We start from the raw sequence: 23,707 nt of genomic DNA, 5'->3' as shown, positions 1-23,707 counted from the left end.
GCCCAACCCTGCCATCAGTTTTTAATAAGGGACACGTCTGTCAAAATGTCTACGACAAGCTCCGTACTCATCTGAAGAGCTGGATCTGCGGCTTGCTATTTACCGCGGCGATGCCTAAAACACGCCGTCACGGTAAGATGTTTTGCGGAGCGGGAACATTTATTGGCAAAGCATTGAATTATTCATGATTTCCGAACTCGTTTAATCAAAGAGAAATGAAGGAGGCTGCCAACAGCAGCAATGTCTACGACATTATGTTTATAAGGCATTTCTTTTTTATAGCGATAAATTATAGCAAAATTATACGGAATTGTTTTCTAACCACGAGCAGAAGCGACATAACGATCCTGGACAGTATATTATATAAACATGCTTTCAATTTCGCGCATTTTGTACGTATTCAAAGACACAACAAAAGTCACTGTGAATAAACAAAGCAACAATTATCGGAGTCTGTAGCGAGTCCACACAGGTGACCAGCACATAGTAAACGAACAGGCATGACAAAAGGAGGCATTCAGGAAATCACTCATTTCATACCCTGACCATGTAATCCAACCCACACGTTTGTTTGATGGGACAGCAGAGTTACCATGGTAACCGGCACTTCCGCCAGATAGAACAGACGTGGCGACGCGCCCTGGCAGCCCCAAGGTCAGCGGGGCCGGAACCAGGCTGATTACGGTGCAGGAATCCTGTGCCGGGCCGATCCCCGGAGCCCACGAGGCAATAAGGTTCTGTGTTCCTTAATGCTCCGATTAGCCGCTCAGCAAGAACATTTATGGCGGCAATAATTTTGTGGCAAAAAGTCTGGACTTTAAATAACACCCTGAAAAAGAGTACAACAGACCTACCTAACAGCCCCGAAGTGCAGCTGACCCCATAAAAATAGCCAAGACAGCCTTTCTGATGAAAGGCAAGAGTGAGGAAGGAGAATTAGACTGCAAAGTCGCACCCTAAATCAGCTCTTACTCGACCGGTGGCTACGCTAGTGAACAGCATAAGGACCTGAAGTGTAATAGTATGTAATAGTAACCATATCTGTTGACAGTAAGTAAGACATTAAACTGCAGATCACATGAAATGATAGAATCTCTGCGGTGTTTTTTTTTACAGATCCATCACAGCAAAGTATTTACTGACAGTTAGTTGCCTTCAAAATATTTGTTTTATTATATTCTGGGCTTGCATTCATTACGGATGATTCACACAGACACACACACACACACACACACGCAGAAGCGTGCGCATACACAGACCTGTGTGCTGACCTTCGAGGAGGAACATTCGTGCCAAGCTAATACTGCTATCTCTGTTTAGGGTTGCTATCTTTGCAATTTTCACACAAGGGAGAGTTCTTGCACCACTACCTAAAGTGCTTAAAAAGCATTCTGTGAAGGCTTTGTCCCCTTCCTGTCAAAGAGGACTACATGTCAGGGAATTCCACCTTACCTTCATTACCAGAAAGCAGACCCAGGAAATGCGGGTCCCTGATCCCAGGATGAGATACTACTCTGAGTTTCTTCAATCAGAGCATACACAGAAATGGATCATTTAAAGCTCTCCGAGGCAACTCCTCTCCCCAGTTGTTCCGCCCACATCTCACAAAAGCATTATGTGACTCACTGATGTGTACAGGTAGCCCTCGTTGTTCATCGCTAGGTATAGCTTGGTCTGTACACCTTGGATGGCAACCACTCGGAGCCCGACTGGAATGAGGTTGAATATTGCTGCGGGAGAGATGGAGACAGAAAAGGGAAACAGGGTCAGACTGAGCCATTCGGTGACAGAGAAAAACAAGCCCCACTTCCCTACAGCTCTCGTTGGCACGGTGACTTAGTGAGCAGCACTGGTGCCCCATGCCCCCGGGCCAAGGTTCAAATCGTGCCCCAACATGCACAGGGACTCTGCATAGTCTTCCTGTGTTATATAGGTTTCCTCTAAGTACTAGGTACTATTTTATTTGGTTATGTTAAGTGATGTCTCTAAATCAACCATAGGTTGGGGGATGTGGGCACCTGTATCCGCTGATAGGCTGTTCATTGGCTTATACCTTTGGGTAAGCTGTTCATTGCCTTGTACCTGCTGATAGGCTGTTCATTGGCTTATTCCTTCGGATAAGCTGTTCATTGCCTTGTACCCGCTGATAGGCTGTTCATTGGCTTATACCTTTGGATAAGCTGTTCATTGCCTTGTACCCGCTGATAGGCTGTTCATTGGCTTATACCTTTGGATAAGCTGTTCATTGCCTTGTACCTGCTGATAGACTGTTCATTGGCTTATACCTTCGAATAAGTTGTTCATTGCCTTGTACCCTCTCATAAGCTGTTCATTGCTTCATACCCTCTCATAGGCTGTTCATTGCCCTACACCCTCTGACAGACTGTTCATTGCTTTGTACCCTCTAATAGGCTGTTCATTGCCTTGTACCCTCTCATAGGCTGTTCATTGCCTTGTACCCTTTCATAGGTTGTTCATTGCTTTGTACCCTCTAATAGGCTGTTTATTGCCTTGTACGCTCTCATATACTGTTCATTGCTTTGTACCCTCTAATAGGCTGTTCATTGCCTTGTACCCTCTCATAGGCTGTTCATTGCTTTGTACCTTCTAATAGGCTGTTCATTGCCTTGTACCCTCTAATAGGCTGTTCATTGCCTTGTGCCCTCTCATAGGCTGTTCATTGCTTTGTACCCTCTAATAGGCTGTTCATTGCCTTGTACCCTCTCATAGGCTGTTCATTGCTTTGTACCTTCTAATAGGCTGTTCATTGCCTTGTACCCTCTAATAGGCTGTTCATTGCCTTGTGCCCTCTCATAGGCTGTTCATTGCTTTGTACCCTCTAATAGGCTGTTTATTGCCTTGTACCCTCTAATAGGCTGTTCATTGCCTTGTGCCCTCTCATAGGCTGTTCATTGCTTTGTACCCTCTAATAGGCTGTTCATTGCCTTGTGCCCTCTCATAGGCTGTTCATTGCTTTGTACCCTCTCATAGGCTGTTCACTGCCTTGTGCCCTCTCATAGGCTGTTCATTGCTTTGTACCCTCTAATAGGCTGTTCATTGCCTTGTACCCTCTCTTAGGCTGTTCATTGCTTTGTACCCTCTAATAGGCTGTCCATTGCCTTGTACGCTCTCTTGCCTGGAATATGCTCTAAGATTTTGTTAATTATCAGTTGGAAGATGGTGGGATTTAAAAAAAAAGCTCAGTGACGGATTTCTATTGGGCCTGAATTATATGTACTGAAATTAATAAAACTAAAAACTAAAATTAGAAATTATTAATAAATAAATGTAAAAAGGGCCACATGAGAAATACGCCCCATATTATATCTATAATTAATAGCAGTTAGCAATTCAAGATGTCCTGAAATATAGAGTCTTTTCTAAGATGCATTGCCATCGTGTCTGGCAACAATCTTTTTTTAACATCCTCGTGCCCCTCTTTCAAATTTAAAAAGAAATGTGTCTCACTAGAAAATTCTCAATATTGTCGGTTTACGTCGAAAGAATCATTTATGCTCAGTACAGCACCTGGTTTTTACAACGTAGAGCAACGAGAAATATGGTAACTATCACGACAGGCATGCAACTTGCATCTTCAAGAATATCATGCAACTTAAACTAATCTTATGCAAATTCAATTGCCTTTAACCCTCTAAGCAGTAACCTGGTTCTTGCTTTATGATATATAGTCCTACTGATGTTTGCTCATGCATTTCAACCAAAATTGAATTAAAATTGAATTAAATTAAACTGAAAACAAAAAAAAAACAGCTTTATTTGTATTCTGGAGCATAGAGAACAATCACGTTTCGGATAACCTATTTCATATTGTTTGTTCCAGTCACATTTGGCAGATTTTCAAAAAGATGCTTCTTGCGGCTTGCAGACAAAGTCAGAGCAGATTTTACTCTGCACTTCCAAATCTCTGAAACAAAATGCTTGTATTTTCTGCCTCTCAGCATCCCAGCAGCGAAACCAAAAATTACGCTGTCGACCCCCATGATCAATTAGCCGAAAAGCATCAGGAATCGCAAAGTAAAGGGTTTTTGGAAAACTGGATGAGGAGAGTGGACCAGCTACAAAGCATGCTGGGTGTGTGAACGCTGCATGTTCTCCCCGTGTTGTGGGGGGTGCTATGGAGAAGTGGCTGAGTCGTCACATTTCATATTTTTTGCCGTCAAATTTCACCTGTATATGTCCATGCATGTTTTATGCAAGAGCAAGACAGGATATTAAACAATGAAATCACACTGTACATGCCAGCCTCATAATGGTGTTGAAGGCGTTGCCAATGGAGTGTGCATGATTCTATATCTCAGGTGATGGACCGGAATCCCACCCAGGTTGCACCTCGGCCTATTTCTACCTGGGAGGGGCTCCAGGGCTCCTCTGACCAAGAGAAGCTGTTGGAACCAGGATGCAATGTGTCTCTACTTGATCTATAATAATTCAGCTAGTAACCGAACCGTCAGGTGTACTAGAGGAAATTACAGTTGGCTAGATTGGTTGGCTCAAGTCCAAAATCCATATGTTCCATCCCTGGTGACATTGTTATCAATACACAACACATCCAAAGGTTCAGTCGTTTTGTTTACTGTGATGCAAGCACTGTCCGCGAGCTGTGCTGCACAACATCCCGGAGTTCTTCAGAGCTTGTCCAAATCTATTCTAGCAGTGACAGAGAAGCAAACGTCTGGAACCCCCAAGGGAAAGAAGGCAGCGATCCCAGATCCACCTACCTACCGTCCTCGTATGTACGTCCTGACAAGCATGGTGCTGCCACCGGCTAGCTGTACTTCATTAGCGCTCTACTCTCTGCGTGACCAACCTGTGCTCTTTCAAGCGACAGTCGGGCTTACTTAACAGGCACCGCCGCACGCCTCGGACCGCGGGAAGTGTTAATATTTTACGCCATCGACCCACCTAAACAGCTGGATGGATCAGAGATCTGCTAATGTAAGATAAACACCCTCCTCACACCACACACGGATCTAGACACGGGTGCAAGCACACGTACCCATGAGATCACAGACTAGGCTGGGGCGGTCAGGCGGGCTACCAAGTCTACAGGAGGCCTATCACAACAACAGCTGTGTCTCTTCATACCCCATACCCCACCTTCCCCTCCCATCCATTTGCAATCACTCCTTACCCCCTCAGCTGCTGGTGCTGTGACCTGGTCACTGATTACATGCAGTAAAAAAAAATCTCCCCACGTAATCATGGCTGAAGGGAAAGGAGGTAAGGAGCATATAAAATCGACGAGGCCTGCTGCAAACTTCATTTCAAAAGGATTAGTAGTCATTGGCCATTAGGGACATGGCGAGGGAACTCAATTACCTGTACCGCATAACTGCTTTCATCAACAGAGCGGATGCGGAAACCGCACGCCTGAGAAAATCCATACGGTAAACATGCTCGCGGCCGATAATATGTCGGACCGTCAGAGTTTTATAATAAGGCTCGGATCTGTGTGAGAACTCAGAAATCTCATCTTACAGCATCTCATCCTAAGGCTCCTCTCATCTGAAGGAGCCTGTCTTGATGGCTTCGGTTCATACTCAAACCGTAAGGGCCCTCATTTTCTCCCAAAATTCACTCGCATTAAGTAAGTGTCACAGCATCATCAAATTATTGATCTTAATTAAAAAATGACATGACAACAGTTTTCAGAACACCCTCCAACCCCCCCCCCCCCCCCCCCCACGGCACTGCTACGGCACAAATATTAAGATTATTTTGAACCGAAAGCCAGGTGGACAATAAGATACTGTTACCGTAACACTTCAAGGAGAGCTGCAATAAAAAAAATCGAGAAAATGTACACCTGTACTGGGACACAGGCCAGTTGCGCGAATTGTGAGTTGTTGTTGTTGAGCAAGTGAGTAGGCTTTTCACATAGAACCAGAGAATGATGGGAACTGTGCTACTGTCACCATGGAGACAACAGCATCCCATTCCTAACAATGCTATTTTTGTGATGGTGTGAATGACTTCAGCCCCCCCCCCCCCCTTCCAATGGTGTGAATTTTAATCGGCAGTGTTTCTGTGACATAACAATTTACATTTAAAAAAAAAAAAAAAACTAGTTTTTATTGATTATTTATTTTTAATGAAATCAAAGTTGTGGTAGCAACTCCGACTGAAATCACTGTATTTTTCTTCAATTCTGACATTGTTAAGATGGCTTATTGCTCTCTCCTCTCATCAGGGAGGGGGGATATGATCCTGGTTTATTACAGTCAGCCCCCAGGTTACAAACGAGATACACTTCTTAAGTCTGTCTTTAAGTCGGATTTGTGGGTAAAGTGGAACAATAATATACAGTAACAAATAAAATAAAATAACAACTACAACTACAACAATAATTATAATAATAATACTAATAATACCCGCGACCCCAGTGGGGATTAAGTGGTTACAATAATGGATGGATGGATGGATGGATGGACGGATGGATGGAAAATAATAATAATAGTACAGTCATAATAAAGGCAACTAAATTTAGCACTCTACAGTACCTTGAGCCGAATCGCTGAACCCATGCAATGCTTTTCAGGAGTGTCACAAATTTTTGCGTGCATTCAATATCATGAACGGTTGTATTTAACCCGTTAAAAAAAGGGCTTTATGGCAGTCTGTTCATGAGTAGGAGTCATCCATAAGCAGGCCATTCTTAACCCAGGGACTGCCTATATGCAAGTACTGAATGCTGCGTCCAAAATCCATCCGTCCATTTTCCAAACCGCTTATCCTACTGGGCCGCGGGGGGTCCGGAGCCTATTCCGGAAGCAATGGGCACAAGGCAGGGAACAACCCGGGGTGGGGGGCCAGCCCATCACAGGACACACTCACACACCATTCACTCACACATGCACTCACACATGCACTCCTATGGGCAATTTAGTCACTCCAATTAGCCTCGGCATGTTTTTGGACTGTGGGGGGAAACCGGAGTACCCGGAGGAAACCCCACGACGACATGGGGAGAACATGCAAACTCCACACACATGTGACCCAGGCGGAGACTCGAACCCGGGTCCCAGAGGTGTGAGGCAACAGTGCTAACCACTGCACCACCATGCCGCCCCTGCGTCCCAAATCATGTTCATGATATCAGTCGACATTCAAATTCACACACTTTCTAGAAAATGGATAATTATTTCTAATATACAGAAGTCAGAATACCATGTCTGTTTAGCACTGATGAGACATGAATACCATCATTGCATCATTGCTTACTAACGCTAAATTGCAACAATGTCCTTCAAAGAGTTCCAAGAAAAGTTTATGAACACAGTGGTAGGGATGTTTATCATCTGCGGGGGGGGGGCAAAAGGCAATACAGTGTGAAATATCTGCCCAAATTCACCATGTTTACAGGCAATACTGTGTTACTGAAGTAGTAACGTTCTTATTAAGTAACGGTGAAAGGTGCTGTTGGTTTGTGGATCTGTCCTCAATGGAGTCAAACAGTCCACTGGATGTAAACTGGTTCTGGATTCATCCGGAAGAGAATGAGAGATTAATATGCGGATTTACGGGGCTGCATCTCTTACAGAAATTGATCGGGGGAGCAGAATAGAGAGGCCAGATGGCTTCCGTGGTAGTTGCACGTTCAGTGGTCCACAATCCATCCAAAGACAAAAGACGCCGTGCACAGAATAACTCATTTGTCTAACAGAGGCTTACGTAACATCATTTTGTGATTGTGTTATTTAGCTCTTCAAAGTGGCAAAAGTAGAAAAACACGACGCAACATTACAGAATCGACTTCTGAGCTTAGAAGACACTGCAGACTTGTAGCTTTTCCATAAAGCTGGATAACGGACGACTTGTAATCGCATTTTTACTGTAAATTGACACTATGTGTCACATTATTCAGAGTGACGACTAGAGCAACTGCTGGGTATTTGGTTGAATTGTACTTACTATATTGTAGTTTAAGATTTAATGCCAGTAAAATCAGCCTATAGCCAGTCATAGTCTTTGTGTCATTTTTATGGTTTTTTAGAATTGAATGAATTTATGATAATTGTTATCGTTATCTTCGTGATACTAAACCTAAACATGTACAGTATAAAAATATAAATCTCTATTTCCATAATCATGTGATAGGCTCTGGATTCCCCCTATGACCGTGAAAAATAGTTTGAAAATCACAGGCTTTGCATATAGTTTGCATCCAATTTTAAAATGCTGGAAAAAGTACTCAACTTTTCATACTTAGGCAAAAGTACAGCTACAAAACCAAAATGTTAACCAAGTAATAGTCACCTGGTAACACACTACTCAAGGAAAAAAATGCCTGGTTTTAATAGTACTTCTGTAAAAAGTACTATTCATTCAAATTATTGATCTTACAAAAAGCAACATATCTTTTTAAATTCACTGAACACGGGTTTGAATATAGCATTACCAGTTAACAGTGCAGCACCATGAGAGAAACTGAGTCACATATTTTAATTTTATTCAGGAAAAGCAGTGAAACTTGCTCAGTTTGCTGGCAAATACTAGCAAAATAACTTTTTCATTCTGTGGAAACTAAAAGACCGATTTAAGAGCCGGATTTAATAACGAATTATAAACATTTCTTAGGCCGATACTTTAAGACATCTTATAAGTTGTAAATGGGCTAACTAAAGTTCTCATCCTCCACTATGGAAAATGGCTGATTAGTCAATGGCGATTATTTCAGCAGCAGACTTTGAATATTGATTAACTTTAAGTACTGCGGGCAATTTCAGTTTATTAACTGAATTATTGTGCATCTCCACATGTGGAAAGAAATATATTGCATAATCAACTAAATAAATTGCTTAAAAATCGTGAAAAATATCGTGATTCATATTTTACACAAGGGGCGGCATGGTGGTGCAGTGGTTAGCACTGCTGCCTCACACCTCTGGGACCCGGGTTCGAGTCTCCGCCTGGGTCACATGTGTGTGGAGTTTGCATGTTCTCCCCATGTTGTCGTGGGGTTTCCTCCGGGTACTCCGGTTTCCCCCCACAGTCCAAAAACATGCTGAGGCTAATTGGCGTCGCTGAATTGCCCATAGGTGTGCATGTGTGAGTGACTGGTGTGTGAGTGTGCCCTGCGCTGGGCTGGCCCCCCATCCTGGGTTGTTCCCTGCCTCGTGCCCATTGCTTCCGGGATAGGCTCCGGACCCCCCGCGACCCAATAGGATAAGCGGTTTGGAAAATGGATGGATGGATGGATATTTTACACAAGACTGCTGTCGCATGTGCGCTAAATGCAACAGCATTTTGCTTTTGAATTGGGCGAGTAGCGATGGTCATGCAGAATGTATTGGAGTAGAAAGCCATTATTTGACTCAGAAATGTAGCAAAATGAAAATAAAAATGCAACAACTTTAAAATACTCAAGTACAAATCCAGAAAAAAAACTACTTATACAAGGCAATGTAGTATTTGTACTTTGTACACCTCCGCAATTTAAAATTGTATATACAGATAAAGTATAAAAATTACTGGAAGCCTGCTTTGTGATGAGAGAATGTTTGGGGAAGTGGATGAATGTCACAGATGAAAACGTATTTGATTAATAGGAAAGTGCCGCGCTGAGCGATCGTATCTAACGAAAAAGGACGAGTGTAAAGGGTAATGGAGACAGCGGACAGAGAGACGGCGAGACACCTCGCCAGCAGTACTGTCAGACGGCATGGAGAGAAGCAGGACGAAAAACTACAGAGAATACTACCAAAGCGAACGCATCGGCAAAACTACAAAGAAAAGTAGCATAACTATCGTTGTTTTATCTCATAACGCATTCTGTTTATTTTCAAATGAAAGGCGAGTGAGTGAAGATAATAACATTATAATAATTACATTAGCTATAAAGCAACAACATATAAAACCAAGTATTTCCGCTCTAGTTGTCTTTGGATTATTGCTTTTGGTTCGGGTCCATTCTATAGTTCGACAGATTTGCAATAGACGCGCACTTTCCTGTCGTATTCATTTTTGCCACAGTACCACAAATTTATAGACTGAAGAATGAGTTTAGAAGGTAAAGGAGAGAAATATTGACCAAAAACACTTACTTGTAAATACCTTACCTGCAAATAAGAACATATCTATTCCCATATCATGATTTGTTTCTTTTAGGAGAGCATGTTTTGAATCAGATAAGTATGACATGCCCCCCCCCCCCGGCAGACTTACTGAAGCTGTTGTCCTCCTCCTTAGTTCCATCTATGGTTCCATCGGCCTGAAGCTGCAGATGGAACCCTTGCCGGCTGTACAGCTTTGTCACTATTCCCTTCAGCTGGGGCTCTGTGGACACAGGAAGGGTGGAGCAGGAATGTGACATCTGGATAGTGGAGCGGAGACCCTGTCCCTGCAGAACAGGCTTTCTAAAGGGTGCCAGTCCGGTGAGCAAAGGGCTCATCTCAATGAGGAAAAAGCAACAGTCATGATGCAACACTGAAGCCAGCTCTTAATAGGACCCTTCGTCCATCTTCCAGTAGGTCTATCTCCCACCTTTCAAACAAAAAACCCTACTTCTTGCCTTTCAGTAGGACCTCTATCCATACTTCAGTGGAAGCCTCCATCCATCTCTCAGAGGTTCTACATCCAAGCTTGATACCACATGTCCTCCTTTAAGTGATTCCAAACATCCTTCTGTCATTAGAACCCTAAACCTTATTTCACCACTGCCACTATACCTTGAACACCTTGTTCTCCTACTTATATATTATTGCGTATCACATGTATACTGTATAATGTATGTATATACACATACACAGATGAGCCAAAACATTATTATCACTCCAACGTGAAGCAAATAATATTGACTATCTATGAAAAAAAAAACAGCGTACGTTAAAATCTGGGCGTCAGCAGGTGATCTAACAGGTGAAAGGCGAGTGAATGAAGATAACAATATTATAATATTATTATCGGCACTTCGTAGCCGACACATCGAATGCTGAATAAAAGGGCAAGGAAAAAGATGTGACTGACTTCGACGATGGCGAGGCGACTGGGTGAAAGCATATGTGAGCAGATACTCACCACGGCTGATTGTGAGCGCCGCACAAGCCTTGCCATTTCGCAGACGCTTCAACCCAGTCGTCTGGCCATAATGATTTGGCTCTTGTCAAAGGCACTCAGATCAAATCCCTGCCCACTTCCTCTGTGTTCAACATGTAAACTACGAGTATTGAATGTTACCTCACTGCATAGCCCAGACCTTGATACACATTTTACCCCTGTACAATGGCAGATGTATAAAAAAACAGGTTACCTTAAAATACAAAGTACAAACCAAACAAATAAACTAGTGCTTTGTTGTTTTTGTAGTTTGCATTCACTAATTATTTTTGTGCACTTCCTGTTTCATGTTTCGAGAGGCAGACTCAAGCTTTTCAAGCATCGATCTTCATAGACTTCAAACATACTGCGGGTAGCTGGATTGTAGCCCACTTACCGCTATTGGTCTGATGGAAGGGTAACCGGGCAGCCTGCGCTAGAATAAGGAGCCGAACGGAGGGAGCGACTGTTTCACATCACTGCCGTGAGCTAAAAACCGAGGTAATTTAGCTGCGATAATTTGCCTTTCTCTTTGTTGTTCTTAAAGCAAATTTGGTGCCAAGTAATGACCTACAACACAAATAACCTAATATTTATAAGCTTTGGGAACAGTGTGTATATGCATTCATGAGTCATGGCCTTACATTTGTAATATGGTGGTGAAATAAATCAACAATACCCAACAACTGCAGCAGCAGACTGCGGACACGAATTCGTTCAGGGGCAGCCTGGACTGGACAGGGCCTGTTCTCCCTACGACCCCTGGACTGGCAGGTGTGGAGGCGCAGCTAGTGTTCAGATACAGATTTAGCATCTACAACCTAGCAAGAACCAGCCTCTCACCAGCAGACCCATATGTGAAGGGGATTTAGGTTGGTGCAAATGGCCCCTACTGGAAAATGCCCGGGTGTTCCGAGGGCCTGAGGGAACAGCCCATACTTGTAAAGCAGCACAATAAAAGTGGAACCGCCCATGCAAGCACAGCAACGGCAGCCAGTCCTGCTCCACACCACTGGCAACCAACACTGGACAGCAGCTGCAGTGTGGAGGCGCCTTCGGCTCCATATGCATGTTATGTAACGCCGCCTTCCTTATCCTGCTTGGGAGTGGGTAGGCTGGAGGGGAGGGGGATGGGAAAGCTGGATTTATATCTGGGAACAGCTCTTCCGATAAGCTTGGAAGAGTAAGAGGTGTCAAGACAACCAAGCACTGAAGAAAAAGCTCCAGACTGAACTTCGTCGACAGTGTAAGCAACAGTGCGAGAAGCGTTACTTCGAGGAAAGCCAGGATGAAAGGTACAAGAGAACGGTACAAAGGGAGGCAGTGACAGTTACGGAGCTAACACGTCTCTACTGGAAAGTGCAGTGAGATGTTTCATACTTATCACTGGTTATGTAGGGGAAAATGACACCTGACACCACGTCAGACAATCACCTTCATCTCCCAAAATTTACTGCTCCTCTAAACTAAAGAGTACAGAAATTCACCAGGCTATGGAAGCATGTTTATTTGTGCTGAACCTGGGACACTAAAATACGGTATCTCTCATAATTTATTTTTCTCCTTTTCTACCACATGAACCTAATATCTGCTCCTGTTTATTTATGATGACTAATCCACCTGACATTTACGATGTGGGGATAATGTGAACCACCATGAAACCAGATCTAGTGATATAAATAATAATTATTACATCCAGAAACTGAACAATGATTCAAATGCGAGGAGACTTTCCTTGCTTTGAGTTGCAATGGCCAAACATCCATGAAAGTACGAATGAGAAGATGAGCTGATGAGCACAGTTCCCCTTTGTGGGCTGGGTTGTAGTCTACATGACATAATTGGATGCTGTGCTTGCAAATTAATTGATAAAACCTGGAAATCATACCACCAGCTGTGCAATTCTCGTGATTTGAGACTTAAGTGATAAACATAAGTGGTCGGAAGATGGATGGGTTTATATAATTAATCATGTATGAAATATCACAAGGTTTGAGGTATTTATAAATATATTTATGAAGCAAATTATGAACTTACGAATTATATTTGAAAATGTCTCCAGTTTGATGTTTTGAACGGTTAAATAAGGGTTACAATCTTCTTGCTTAAAGTTGGAAAGGGGATCATGTGCAGTCGATGATGATGGGGATGAAGATGACGGTGTTAATGGTGAAAATACAGAGAAAAAAAACTCATGGGTGTTACTTAATGAGGCGAATCAGATTTTTAAAACAACAGCAGACCTGGTCGCCGCCTTCTCCGCTTCTTCGACCCAAAGAGTTTCACACGGGAAAAGACACTGAGTCGGCTGGGTTTCTCACAGCTCCCCTTCGCCTTATTCGGGCTGCTAACGCAGCGGCAGGCATTGGATTTTTCCCGCTCCCTCGCCTGCCTCTTCTGCCGAATAAGGGAGCTGGCGATCGCTGCGGCCATTGCCAGTTTGACGGCTTTTTGATGGAACAACTTCCAGACGAAAATCTTTTCCTCTCCCACCCCCCTCCCGCCAGCGCGGGATTTTTATTCCCAGATTATTCCTATTACTTTTAAGTACAGTAATCCCGAACAGATCTCAAACGCGCAGTAAAGTCATTGTTATAATTTACAAACAGCGATTCCACACGTAATGTTCTGATGTGTCACATGTACTTTCCAGTTTGAGCGCAGATTCAAATGTCTATGGTGTTCACTATTATATTACATTTGCTTCTGGGCGTATCTCGGCAGCGATTCATTTTCTCTCCAGGGAAAAGGCAATCTTCAACAAAAAATATGGTCGGTAACAGGAATCTCATTCAAACAGCGTTAAGTACAGAAATACTCCTCAAGCGAAATGCATCGGCTTCAGAAGCGTATGTTAGGCTGTAAGACACGCAAAAAATAAAAACCATCATGTTTTCCAGAAAAAAAAAAATAATAAAAGGCGCTTTAATTTATTTCGCTGGATGCATCGTGCCGGCGGCACTCATGAAAGCATGTAGGTGTTATCTAAAGGCTGTTAATGCGCAACGTGGGAAACACCTGCTAACAGGTAGACGGAACAATTTATTTTGTCGCCCAAAAGCTGCAGTTCAAGAAAAGAACGACACGGTTGTGCGATATATAGAGAGAAAATAAAAAGGCAAATGAGTGGCACAAAAAATCATTCCGACAGGGTAAAAAAATATGTATATTGAGTAAACTGAAGACGGGAAATAGTGAATATCAAAAGGAACAATGTCCTCTTCACGTGTTCTTGTTTAGATTTTAAGATAAAATCAGTCGATTTGGCTACAGAGACGACGATTAGTCTTCAACGGGAAAACACGCATCTTCTGTATGAGTACGAGACCCCCGCTGCAGGTTCTAAAGCGGCTGCTGAGAACAGCGTCGGTTTAAGTCCGGGCATAACGCGATCATCAAACTTATTTATCGTTATAAAGAATGGATTAAAAGAAGAACGAAAAATGGAAGAAGGGGAAAAAAGTCGAAGACGTTTTTTTCTTACGCATTATTTACATCTCTGAATGCCGACCATCTCGCCAGGATTGAGCGGTGGGAGGAAGCGCGGCTTCCTAAGGCAGCTGGTCGGTCTCCTAGGCACGGACACGGATGACGGTTGCGGTTCGCACTAGCAGATATATCCAGATGAGAGCGACACGTATGCTGAAGGCGCCACTGCCTTTCTTGAAGTCAGAAGTCAGGCAGCTGTGGCAGCCCGCTGGGTACCAGCTCGCACTTGTTTCCCTCTGTTCTCGGGGAGATAGTGACAGACACCCAAACAAACGTGACCGTGGTCATCAAGCAGGCTACCTGGGACGTGCTGGCTCTCCCGGAGTCTGATCGGTTTTATGTGTGAGGCTCCTCCGCATGTCGGCGTCACGGCGATAAGATCACACAGCGTGCATGCAACAGATGAATGGTGAAGTGGCCGTGAAGAAAAAAAATGACGTCTCTTCTATACCCTATAGAGCCACCGACTGTGCCAGGTACTCTACATGAAGAAAGACATGTGCAAACGCATGGGAAGCTTTGTCTGCGTGTGTTCTCTCCCAGTCCTATTTTGCTTATGCAGATCCAGTGCGATGTGGGGTGGGGGTGGGGGGGGGGGGGACGGGTGGACGGAGGAGAAACATTCAGAGAATGATGCACGATCGAGTTATGTACCGTGTACATAGGATGCACTGGAGGTCCCATTTTCTTAGATATCATTAAATCTGTACTTAATTATTTTGTAGTCTGTGTTTTTATAGTGTGCCGTTAAGGATAAATGCGTACGATTTTGGAAGAGACCATGCAGTCTCTTGTCCGTTTGCTAGTGACACTGTAGATCTTGAATGTCTGACACCCGCACGCATGTTTATAGACACGCTCTGCTGCACACTTACATTGTGGACCCAAGTATTTCAAAACGTTTATTCCTTTCTGTGTCGTCGGAATCATGTCAGTGTTTTTTTGACAGAGTACTGCCATCACATTTCTACATTCCTATTCTTATTTGAAAAGACAGATCTCATCTGTCCAGCACCTAAAGACGCCACTCCCAGCCTTAATATCAGCGAAACATATCACCACTCAATCTACCTACCGCGAGTGAGCTAGTTATTACTCGTTTCAGATACATTTTTCATGTCTCGACCATTGTAATAACGACTGGAAATATGGCATCCACAGTAATATTCTACTACACCCAGTCAAACCTCATGATACCTGCTTAATTTACGGGTCGTTAATTTTTAGAAGGGAAGCGGTTAATGACTGTACATACGCGAAACTGGTGCAGGGTAGTAAAATATAACAAGAAATGTTAATTTAATAAAAACTAACAAAATTATACGACTGAACACCAGTACATTTACATTTCTACACATTTTATGAGACGGACTTGATTTTATTGACTTTTAAGCGCATGACATGGCAGTAATTCTTGGTACAGTGTATATATTCAACGTGCAGATGAAACAGGGCGTGCACACATAAGGCGAAGATCCATTAAAGTATTAAGGAGCGTACAAGGGCGGAGTAGGGGGTCATTACAAGAAAAGACACCCCTAAAAACCTGAACATTTATTACACTTTCAGAAAATGGCAGAAAATGTACTCTGCTTACTACATCAGACCAAAGATTCTTATTGGTACTAAATCGTTATTGGGCACAGTATCCAACTATGAGCGGCTACACAATTAATAAATTAGCTGAATATTGACTCTACTTGCTAAAATATTAATCCATAGAGGTATTACGCTGTCTTAAAGTTTAAGAATATTGGACTACGATTTTACCTACTTAACTTCCTGAGCAAGTGACTAGTCTCTGCAACCTTATTAATGTCCCAGTAAGAGTCGAAGGATAACAATGCATTTCTCTGTATACGTGATAATGAATCAATGTCAGCACTGAGGAACATGCGTTGCACTCATCTCACTTTCGATTTTTCTTTTTTCAATTAAGAACAGTTAATAAGGCCAGAATGATTTAGGCTTAAGTGACATACTGTACGGCCAATCACGTGCTAGCTAGATAGCCATTTCGCTTTCACGCTGTTGCTACTGAAGTCGTGACCCAAGGCAGCGTCGTACAGTTAACAGGCTACAACTTTTCTCACCTGTTTTATATTAATCTGAAATGTTCGTGCATTTCGCTGTATCCGCCTCCACTGCCTTTTTCGCCTTATCCTTGCGTTCTCGGTATCTCCTTCCTCTTTTGTTTTAATTTTACCATCCATGCAAAATGCAACTGAGTTCCACGCGAAGCAAATTTGCGGAATTTTAGGAAGGCCGCCACCTTATCTCCGATATAGACACTAATGCGAAGCGTGTCACATCACATTGGCAGGGGTCAACTTTTTATTGATTTACCACATGCATATACACAATTTGGGATCGTGTGCAATATTCTTAAGCGATATGACAATATTATCAGTAGTCCATGATAGCCAAGTATTTTGGTTTCAGTATCTGGTAGGAACTATCCAGCGATTATCGTCTTTGTTGGAGATGTAGGCTTATGCTGCATTCCATTTACCTAGGGGGTTGAAAGTCAGTGCTGGGAATAATGTCACACCTGAGTTAACCGTGTTCCAGTACAAAAAGTTGGAAAGCCATTTAGCAATACCAGGGATCTGTTTCAAAAAGCAGGATTTCTTAATTAGCCGGATAACTTGTCGGATTTAAGGTACCCCAGTTTAAATGTTCCTTAATCTTTCTTCACTTACATACTACCTTAAATCTGACAAGTTATTCTGCTATGCAAGAAATCCTGCTTTCTGAAATAGGCCAGAGTTCTAGTCTGGTTAATTGTCAGCCATTGTTAACAATATCAGTTCATAACAACACATTACGTGGAATTTTGTGCATACAAACACTGTAGCAACACGTCCACAGATGGACACTACTGTGTGTACGACCAATGTAACAAGCCATAAATAAGACGTACGTGCTAATAAACAAAATATAACTACAGCTTTAAGTTCTATTGCCAGAGGGCGCAGCCATCTTGCATTCTGAGGTCGGGGTGGCAGAGGTGCCCCCGACTTTCCGAGACGGAACTCTGACTTCAGGGGCCGATCCAGTTACAATTTCCGAGTAGAAGCTCAGAAAATCAAACTTCCAAGTTTAAATGGAACACAGCATTTAGCTACACACAAAGCAAGATAACAGAAATGTTGTGGCTTTCATTTTAGCTTTCCGTGGCCTGTTTCAGAAAGCAATATTTCTTGCTTAGCAGCACAATGTGTTGGATTTAAGGTACCCCATCTTAAATGGACATTTAGCCTAGACTACCTTAAATCTGTCAAATCCGTAAGAAGCCCTTATAGCCAACGTTTTCAACGCAGTTTTAAGAAAACATTGGCAGCTTCTTTGCCATTGGTAGGCAAACAGCACAATGCTTTCTGAGGTGGTATTCAGTGTAAAAAGTTTGTGAGCCACCGCTTTAGACATGCCGCGACATGGTTTTAAATGATTATTAAATCCAGCCCGCCGATCGATCGTCTTCCACAGAAACCGGAAAAACAATGGCCAGCGCTGCTAAACAGCGCCCTCCCCAGTCGACATGTTGTAACAACGGTTATATGTATTTCCCCTTTTCATGCTTTCATGTGTTTCTTTTGCTCAGCGTCGCACGTGTTTGTGTTTGCTGTGATGTTCAACGACGATTTTATCATTTATTGGGATTATCTCTACATTAAAACAACATATATTGTTTTTAGACATCGCCCTGCCCGGAAACATCCGCTCCATCGGGAAATCTCCGGGTACTCCGGATAACCGCTCCTTTGCCTGGGTGTGTATGGTTTTTAACATTATTGCAAAATGGCCCGGGTGTCAGCACATTCTGGTCTGCGGTTCTGGTATCATGCGATCTTTTTTTACATCTCACCAACAGGAAATTTGTTCTGATTTATTTCTGATTTGTATGTTTTTCTTGCAATGTTTACCAAATAAAGCTTAATGGACTTTGTATAAACACGCTGTTCATTGGAAAATAATGTGCAAGATCGTTCTGTACTTAAGAAATGATTACATTGAGACCTAATAGAAGGCCTACTTTATAAAAATGTACCCATAGAAAACATGATAACTTGAAATATCACCAAATGGCATAAAAATATCACATCTTGTGCTGACACAATCTGATCACACGAAGCCTATTATTGTCTGGCTAAACGAACCAACAAACCAGTCATGCAAGTGCCAGCATAGAACATGATCTTACCAAATAATTGTAATTTCGACTCAGGTACCTAGGAGAGCAATTTCCTTTCCACATATAGACCCGGGGGTGGCAATTAAACAGCTAACTCTGGAGGAGTTAGTGTTAATGGATGGGAAAGCATTGTCTACCGCCAATACTCCCCCATTTGAAAACGCTCCTATTTCTGCTGTATCTTGCACTTTTATGAGAACTTCGCCCCAAATGGCGGCTGCCTGAAGTTGGAATTAACCTTTTAGAAAGGCGACTACTTTAAACAATACTTTCTTTTCTATGTTCTACAGTGCACAATACTTTCAGAAGTAATTTTACAACCAGGAAATATATATCAATTAATGTTTTAAAATACCAATAATGTGAATATAAGTTCCCACCAAAATAAAAATACAACAGAGGTACAGTAATCTGCTTCACATTCCCTGTGCTGAAACCGAAATCCTCTCCTAAATGCGGAGTATTTGCATAACAATGCATGGTCTCCCAACATTTGGGCCAAGCCACCCGCTACACACTTCTGTATATTTAGGTTCTTTAGGTTTTTAATATGCAGAACCTGAAATATTACTCTTGCTTTGTCACGGAACACATATTTCGCGATTATTTTAACGTTCTGAAAATAATGCCGAATAATAAGTGACAGTGTTTATGTAGAAGTTGTGATGGGTTATTTAAAGAAATCTCCGTACTTAACAGAACCACCGAAATGGCCTTTAACCCTGTCTCTTTTCTATGTCATTAAAAAAATAAATAAACAACTTTGTCTATTAGTAGGAGCCTTACAGATCAGTTCTCAAAAACGACATTTCTGAAACGATGTTTCACATACCCATATACTCATTCTTATTCTTGCTTAACATTGCTTGTTAAAGTCAGGGCTGCGTGGGCGGGTGAGGCCTGGAGCTTATGGCAGCGCACACACACACACACACCACACACACACACACACACACACACACACACACATACACACACCACACACACACACACACACCACACACACACACACCACACACACACACACACCACACACACACCACACACACACACCACACACACACACCACACATACACACACCACACACACACACCACACACACACCACACACGCACACCACACACACACACACCACACACACACGACACACACCACACACCACACCACACACACACACCACACGTACACACACCACACACACGCACATATATGGACACACAAACATACACACATACGCACACACACACACGCACATATACGGACACGCACATACACAATACACACACATACGCGCACACACAACACACACGCGCATATACGGACATGCACACAACACACACATGCACACACACACATACGCACAAACAACACATATGCACGCACACACACACATACACATGCACATATACGCATACACACACACGCACGCACACGGATGCGCACACATATGCACACACACATGCACATGTAGGCCCCGCTCATTTACTTCTATGGGAAAAATGCTAACGCTAACTATGACAACCTTAACCCCCACCCTGCCCTAACCATAATCATAAGTACCCAAACAAAATACAAGAGTTTTTGCATTTTTTACTTTTTCATAGCAGTCACTGATTTTTATAAAAAGTACCAGGAAACAGGTCCCCATAAGGGAAAAAAAAATGGATATTTATCATGTTATGGGGACATTGCGTCCCCATAAGGATAGGTATACCTGCTCACACACACACACACAGATATACACACACACACAGGTTTGTAATTATATCTTTGTGGGGACTCTCCATTCATTTCTATTGGTATAACTCTAATCCCAACATGACAACCGTAACCCCTAACCAGTCCTAACCTTAACCATAAGTCACCAAACAAAATATAAGACTTTTGGCATTGAGTTTTTTGCTTTTTTGATTTTATTAACTGAGGTTTAGATTGTGGAGACATAACAAATGTCCCCACAAGGTAAAAAGTAACAGGTTTTCCTACATTGTGGAAAATTCAAACCCACACAATGACACGCGGTGGACTCCAGCTAGCCAAACTGCACGTCTTTGCACTGCGGGAGAAAGTTCTGAAAATATGAGACTCGAACCCACAACCCTGATGGTGCGCTATCCACTGAGCCTCCAGACATTTTGGATATTTGCCTGTAAACATATAAAGTCAGCTGCAGATTAAGTCAAAGTTCTCTTTGGGTCTTTGTGCTCTGTATTAAACAAAAGGAAACAGCATGAGATGCGTTTCTCATCCATGAAATTCTAAGCTCAGCTGGGCTCTTTTTGTGTTCGTCGTGTTAGACGAATCACTTTCGCTCAACCAAGGCTGCCCTCTACAGCAAACCAGCAGCAAATCTAAACCCTCAATTACTAAATGTAATGATAATATCAAAATAAAATTAAAGAAATGAAATCCCCTACGGGTCCCACTTACAGTTCCAGAAAAAATGCGAACTGTGTTTACAAAACCGACTCAGCTTGTACCGAGTTTGATTAAACCTGCAATATCTCTGAACATTCATTATCTTTATGCAGCAAACTTAACAGTCAGTTTAAGTCGCGTTTTGTAGTCTAGACCAGTGTATTTCAACCTTTTTTGAGTCACAGCACATATTTTCCATTGAAGAAAATCCCACTGCACACCACCAACCAAACATGTTACAAAATGACACTCCGTACCTTAGTAATGACAAAATAATCTCTCAATTTATTTATACTCACTCAGTGTGAATCCTGAGCCTGTTTGGATGAACACAAAGCTGATATCCTGGCAGGTTTGAAGACAGACAGACAGACACACGAAGCTCTTCCTCAACAGCTCTCAGTCTCTCTTTGCTTTTAGTTTATATATGAGCCCGGTTTGAAAAGCTCAGCTCACACGGATATGTCGTGGAAAATGGAAGCAATGTTGAAATAGCTTCGTATGTTTAGAATAAATCACTATTACAGCACAGACACTTGACAATGGCATGTTATTTGCAAATAATAATTAATTTTCAAAAAAGTTTTTTTTACACCAATTAAGTGAAATTGGATCATTTCCCACGGTACACTTTACAGTCTCTCACGGCTCACTAGCGCGCAGTGGCACAGTGGTTGAAAATCACTGGTCTAGACATACTTTGTCTCGAGCTGACAACATACATCTTCCCTTTTTTCGGTGCAGTGATACACCAGATAATTAAAAAGTGTGAAGTTGCAGTGCATCAGCCAGGAGAACCAATACTGTTACAGGAAGGAGGGAACATCCTTAGTTTCAGGGCTCCTTAAATGTCAGGGTCATAGAAAGTATCACTCAGCATCAGTAGAGAGAAACTGGGGGGAGCCTCCATAAAGGGGCCTCACATTTACCATGGCGACCCCCCCCCCCCCGGCATCCGAAAGAGTCAGCATCTGTTTTGCGATTGGGGCGTTACTCTCAGGACTTTAAGCGCATATTCTAGACCAACCTATTAAAGACATTTTGGCCAAAGTCAATAAAGGACTGTCGTTCCTTATCAGCCAATGATGCTCTTTTATGCTACGTAAGATTTATGAAATCCACCCACCCGTATTCTTTACCCATTTGTCTTACGCATGGTTCAGGGGGGTCCAGGATCCTATCCCAGATGTTAGGGGTGCAAGACAGGGCATACAGTACCCCAGGATGGGGTGCCAACTACAATCACAGGGCACACTCACATGTACCATTTGCCTGATACTCAACCGATACAAATCCAATAGGCATAGACCTCTGAGGTATATATACAAAAGACATACAATATTGATACTGTATATATAGTACAAGACATTCAAACAAACTTTACGGCATCTGGTAGTCATGCAAAGGTGCTTATTGTTAAACATTCAGTACGTGAGTATTTGTAATCCTTCCGTTATTCATTACAGAATCCTGGAGTGATGTTTGCAGTTTTTTGGTTTTTATTTCATTTTCTATTATATTTATAAATGTATTCATTATATATATGCACGGCACTTTATAACTTTAAATACAATTTAAAATGTAATTGGCAGGTTGGTTATCTTTTAATGCACTCCTTTCTGAAAATATACACGTGAAATTTGTATTTGAAGATCAAAATACGGCATTCCATCTCAGGCAATATCTACATTTTCCGAAGTATACAGTCGTTCGTTGGAGTCACATTTGACGAGAATCAGAATAAATACGCCGCCTTTTAGTAAATACGACATATGGGCATATCTGCTATAAAACGTGGAACAATACTAGCGGTATTCATCATTTATGCCTGGTATCACAGTTCAAAATACATTACCAATATAAATACATGACACCTATTAATCAACATTCATCATGTATGAAAAAATAAGTAATTAGAAAAATAAATTTAAGAAAATATAGTCTCGTTTTTAAAAGGTTTAATTACAACTTCAGAACTTCGGACAGCTGCCGTTTGGGGCGTTCTTCCCATAAAGTGCAAGAAATACCAGAAACAGGAGTATTTTCAAATGAAGAAGAAAATAGATCTAAGTAACAATAACATAATTTTACAAACAATAAGATAAAAACTGCGTACCTGATGTAGATCTCCTTAAAGGAAAAGTCATGCTTCTTTAATGCGTGACTCTGGTGCGAACGCGTTTGCAGTCCTAAGTGTACTGAAGGAGGAAGACGTTACAAAGTTTAAGCCACATTTAAAGTGAATCTCAAAGGACCGGGATCCGTCCAGTTACTGGTGATTCGAGATCATTAATGGGCATCACTGATAGGCCATTACGACTTAAAAATGTTCATTAATGATTCATTCGAAAGCACCGTTGATCCGGCAAGCATTGATGAAGCATTCTGCAGCTTAAACGACCATATGAGAGCCGCAAAGAAGAAAAGAGTAATCAAACGTGCTCACTAAGACATGTTGCTTAACCTCAAAATCTGTATTAGTTTTTCTTTTTTCTCAGATTACAAAAAACAGCTGTAAAACGATCCTCTAATGCATCGAGTAAACCAGT

The 23,707-nt window shown here is 42.2% G+C and overlaps 1 protein-coding gene and 1 long non-coding RNA gene across 4 annotated transcripts in view; one reads left to right on the top strand and one right to left on the bottom strand.

Annotated features, from left to right (window-relative positions):
- The window catches only part of LOC125719855 (uncharacterized), a 351,742-nt gene that overhangs the window by 220,434 nt on the left and 107,601 nt on the right, over nucleotides 1–23,707 (top strand). The gene's annotated exons all lie outside the window — the stretch shown is intronic.
- The window catches only part of LOC125719845 (fibroblast growth factor 13), a 105,240-nt gene that overhangs the window by 13,212 nt on the left and 68,321 nt on the right, over nucleotides 1–23,707 (bottom strand). The window contains exons 1-3 of one of the 3 annotated variants that reach the window (XM_048994648.1): nucleotides 23,275–23,487; nucleotides 10,186–10,296; nucleotides 1,627–1,730 (exon numbers count right to left, since the gene is read on the bottom strand). In XM_048994648.1, the coding sequence (XP_048850605.1) occupies nucleotides 1,627–1,730; nucleotides 10,186–10,296; nucleotides 23,275–23,305 (246 nt within the window). In that variant the 5' untranslated portion in view covers nucleotides 23,306–23,487. Of the gene's footprint in view, nucleotides 1–1,626; nucleotides 1,731–10,185; nucleotides 10,297–13,298; nucleotides 15,082–23,274; nucleotides 23,488–23,707 lie in introns of those variants that run through there. The other 2 variants (XM_048994647.1, XM_048994646.1) reach the window with 2 other exon arrangements.

Source organism: Brienomyrus brachyistius, chromosome 24, assembly GCF_023856365.1.
Source record: "Brienomyrus brachyistius isolate T26 chromosome 24, BBRACH_0.4, whole genome shotgun sequence".
NCBI classification, from domain to species: domain Eukaryota; kingdom Metazoa; phylum Chordata; class Actinopteri; order Osteoglossiformes; family Mormyridae; genus Brienomyrus; species Brienomyrus brachyistius.
The sequence above is the reverse complement of the archived record's forward strand: the minus strand, read 5'-3'. Positions and strand labels throughout refer to the sequence as shown.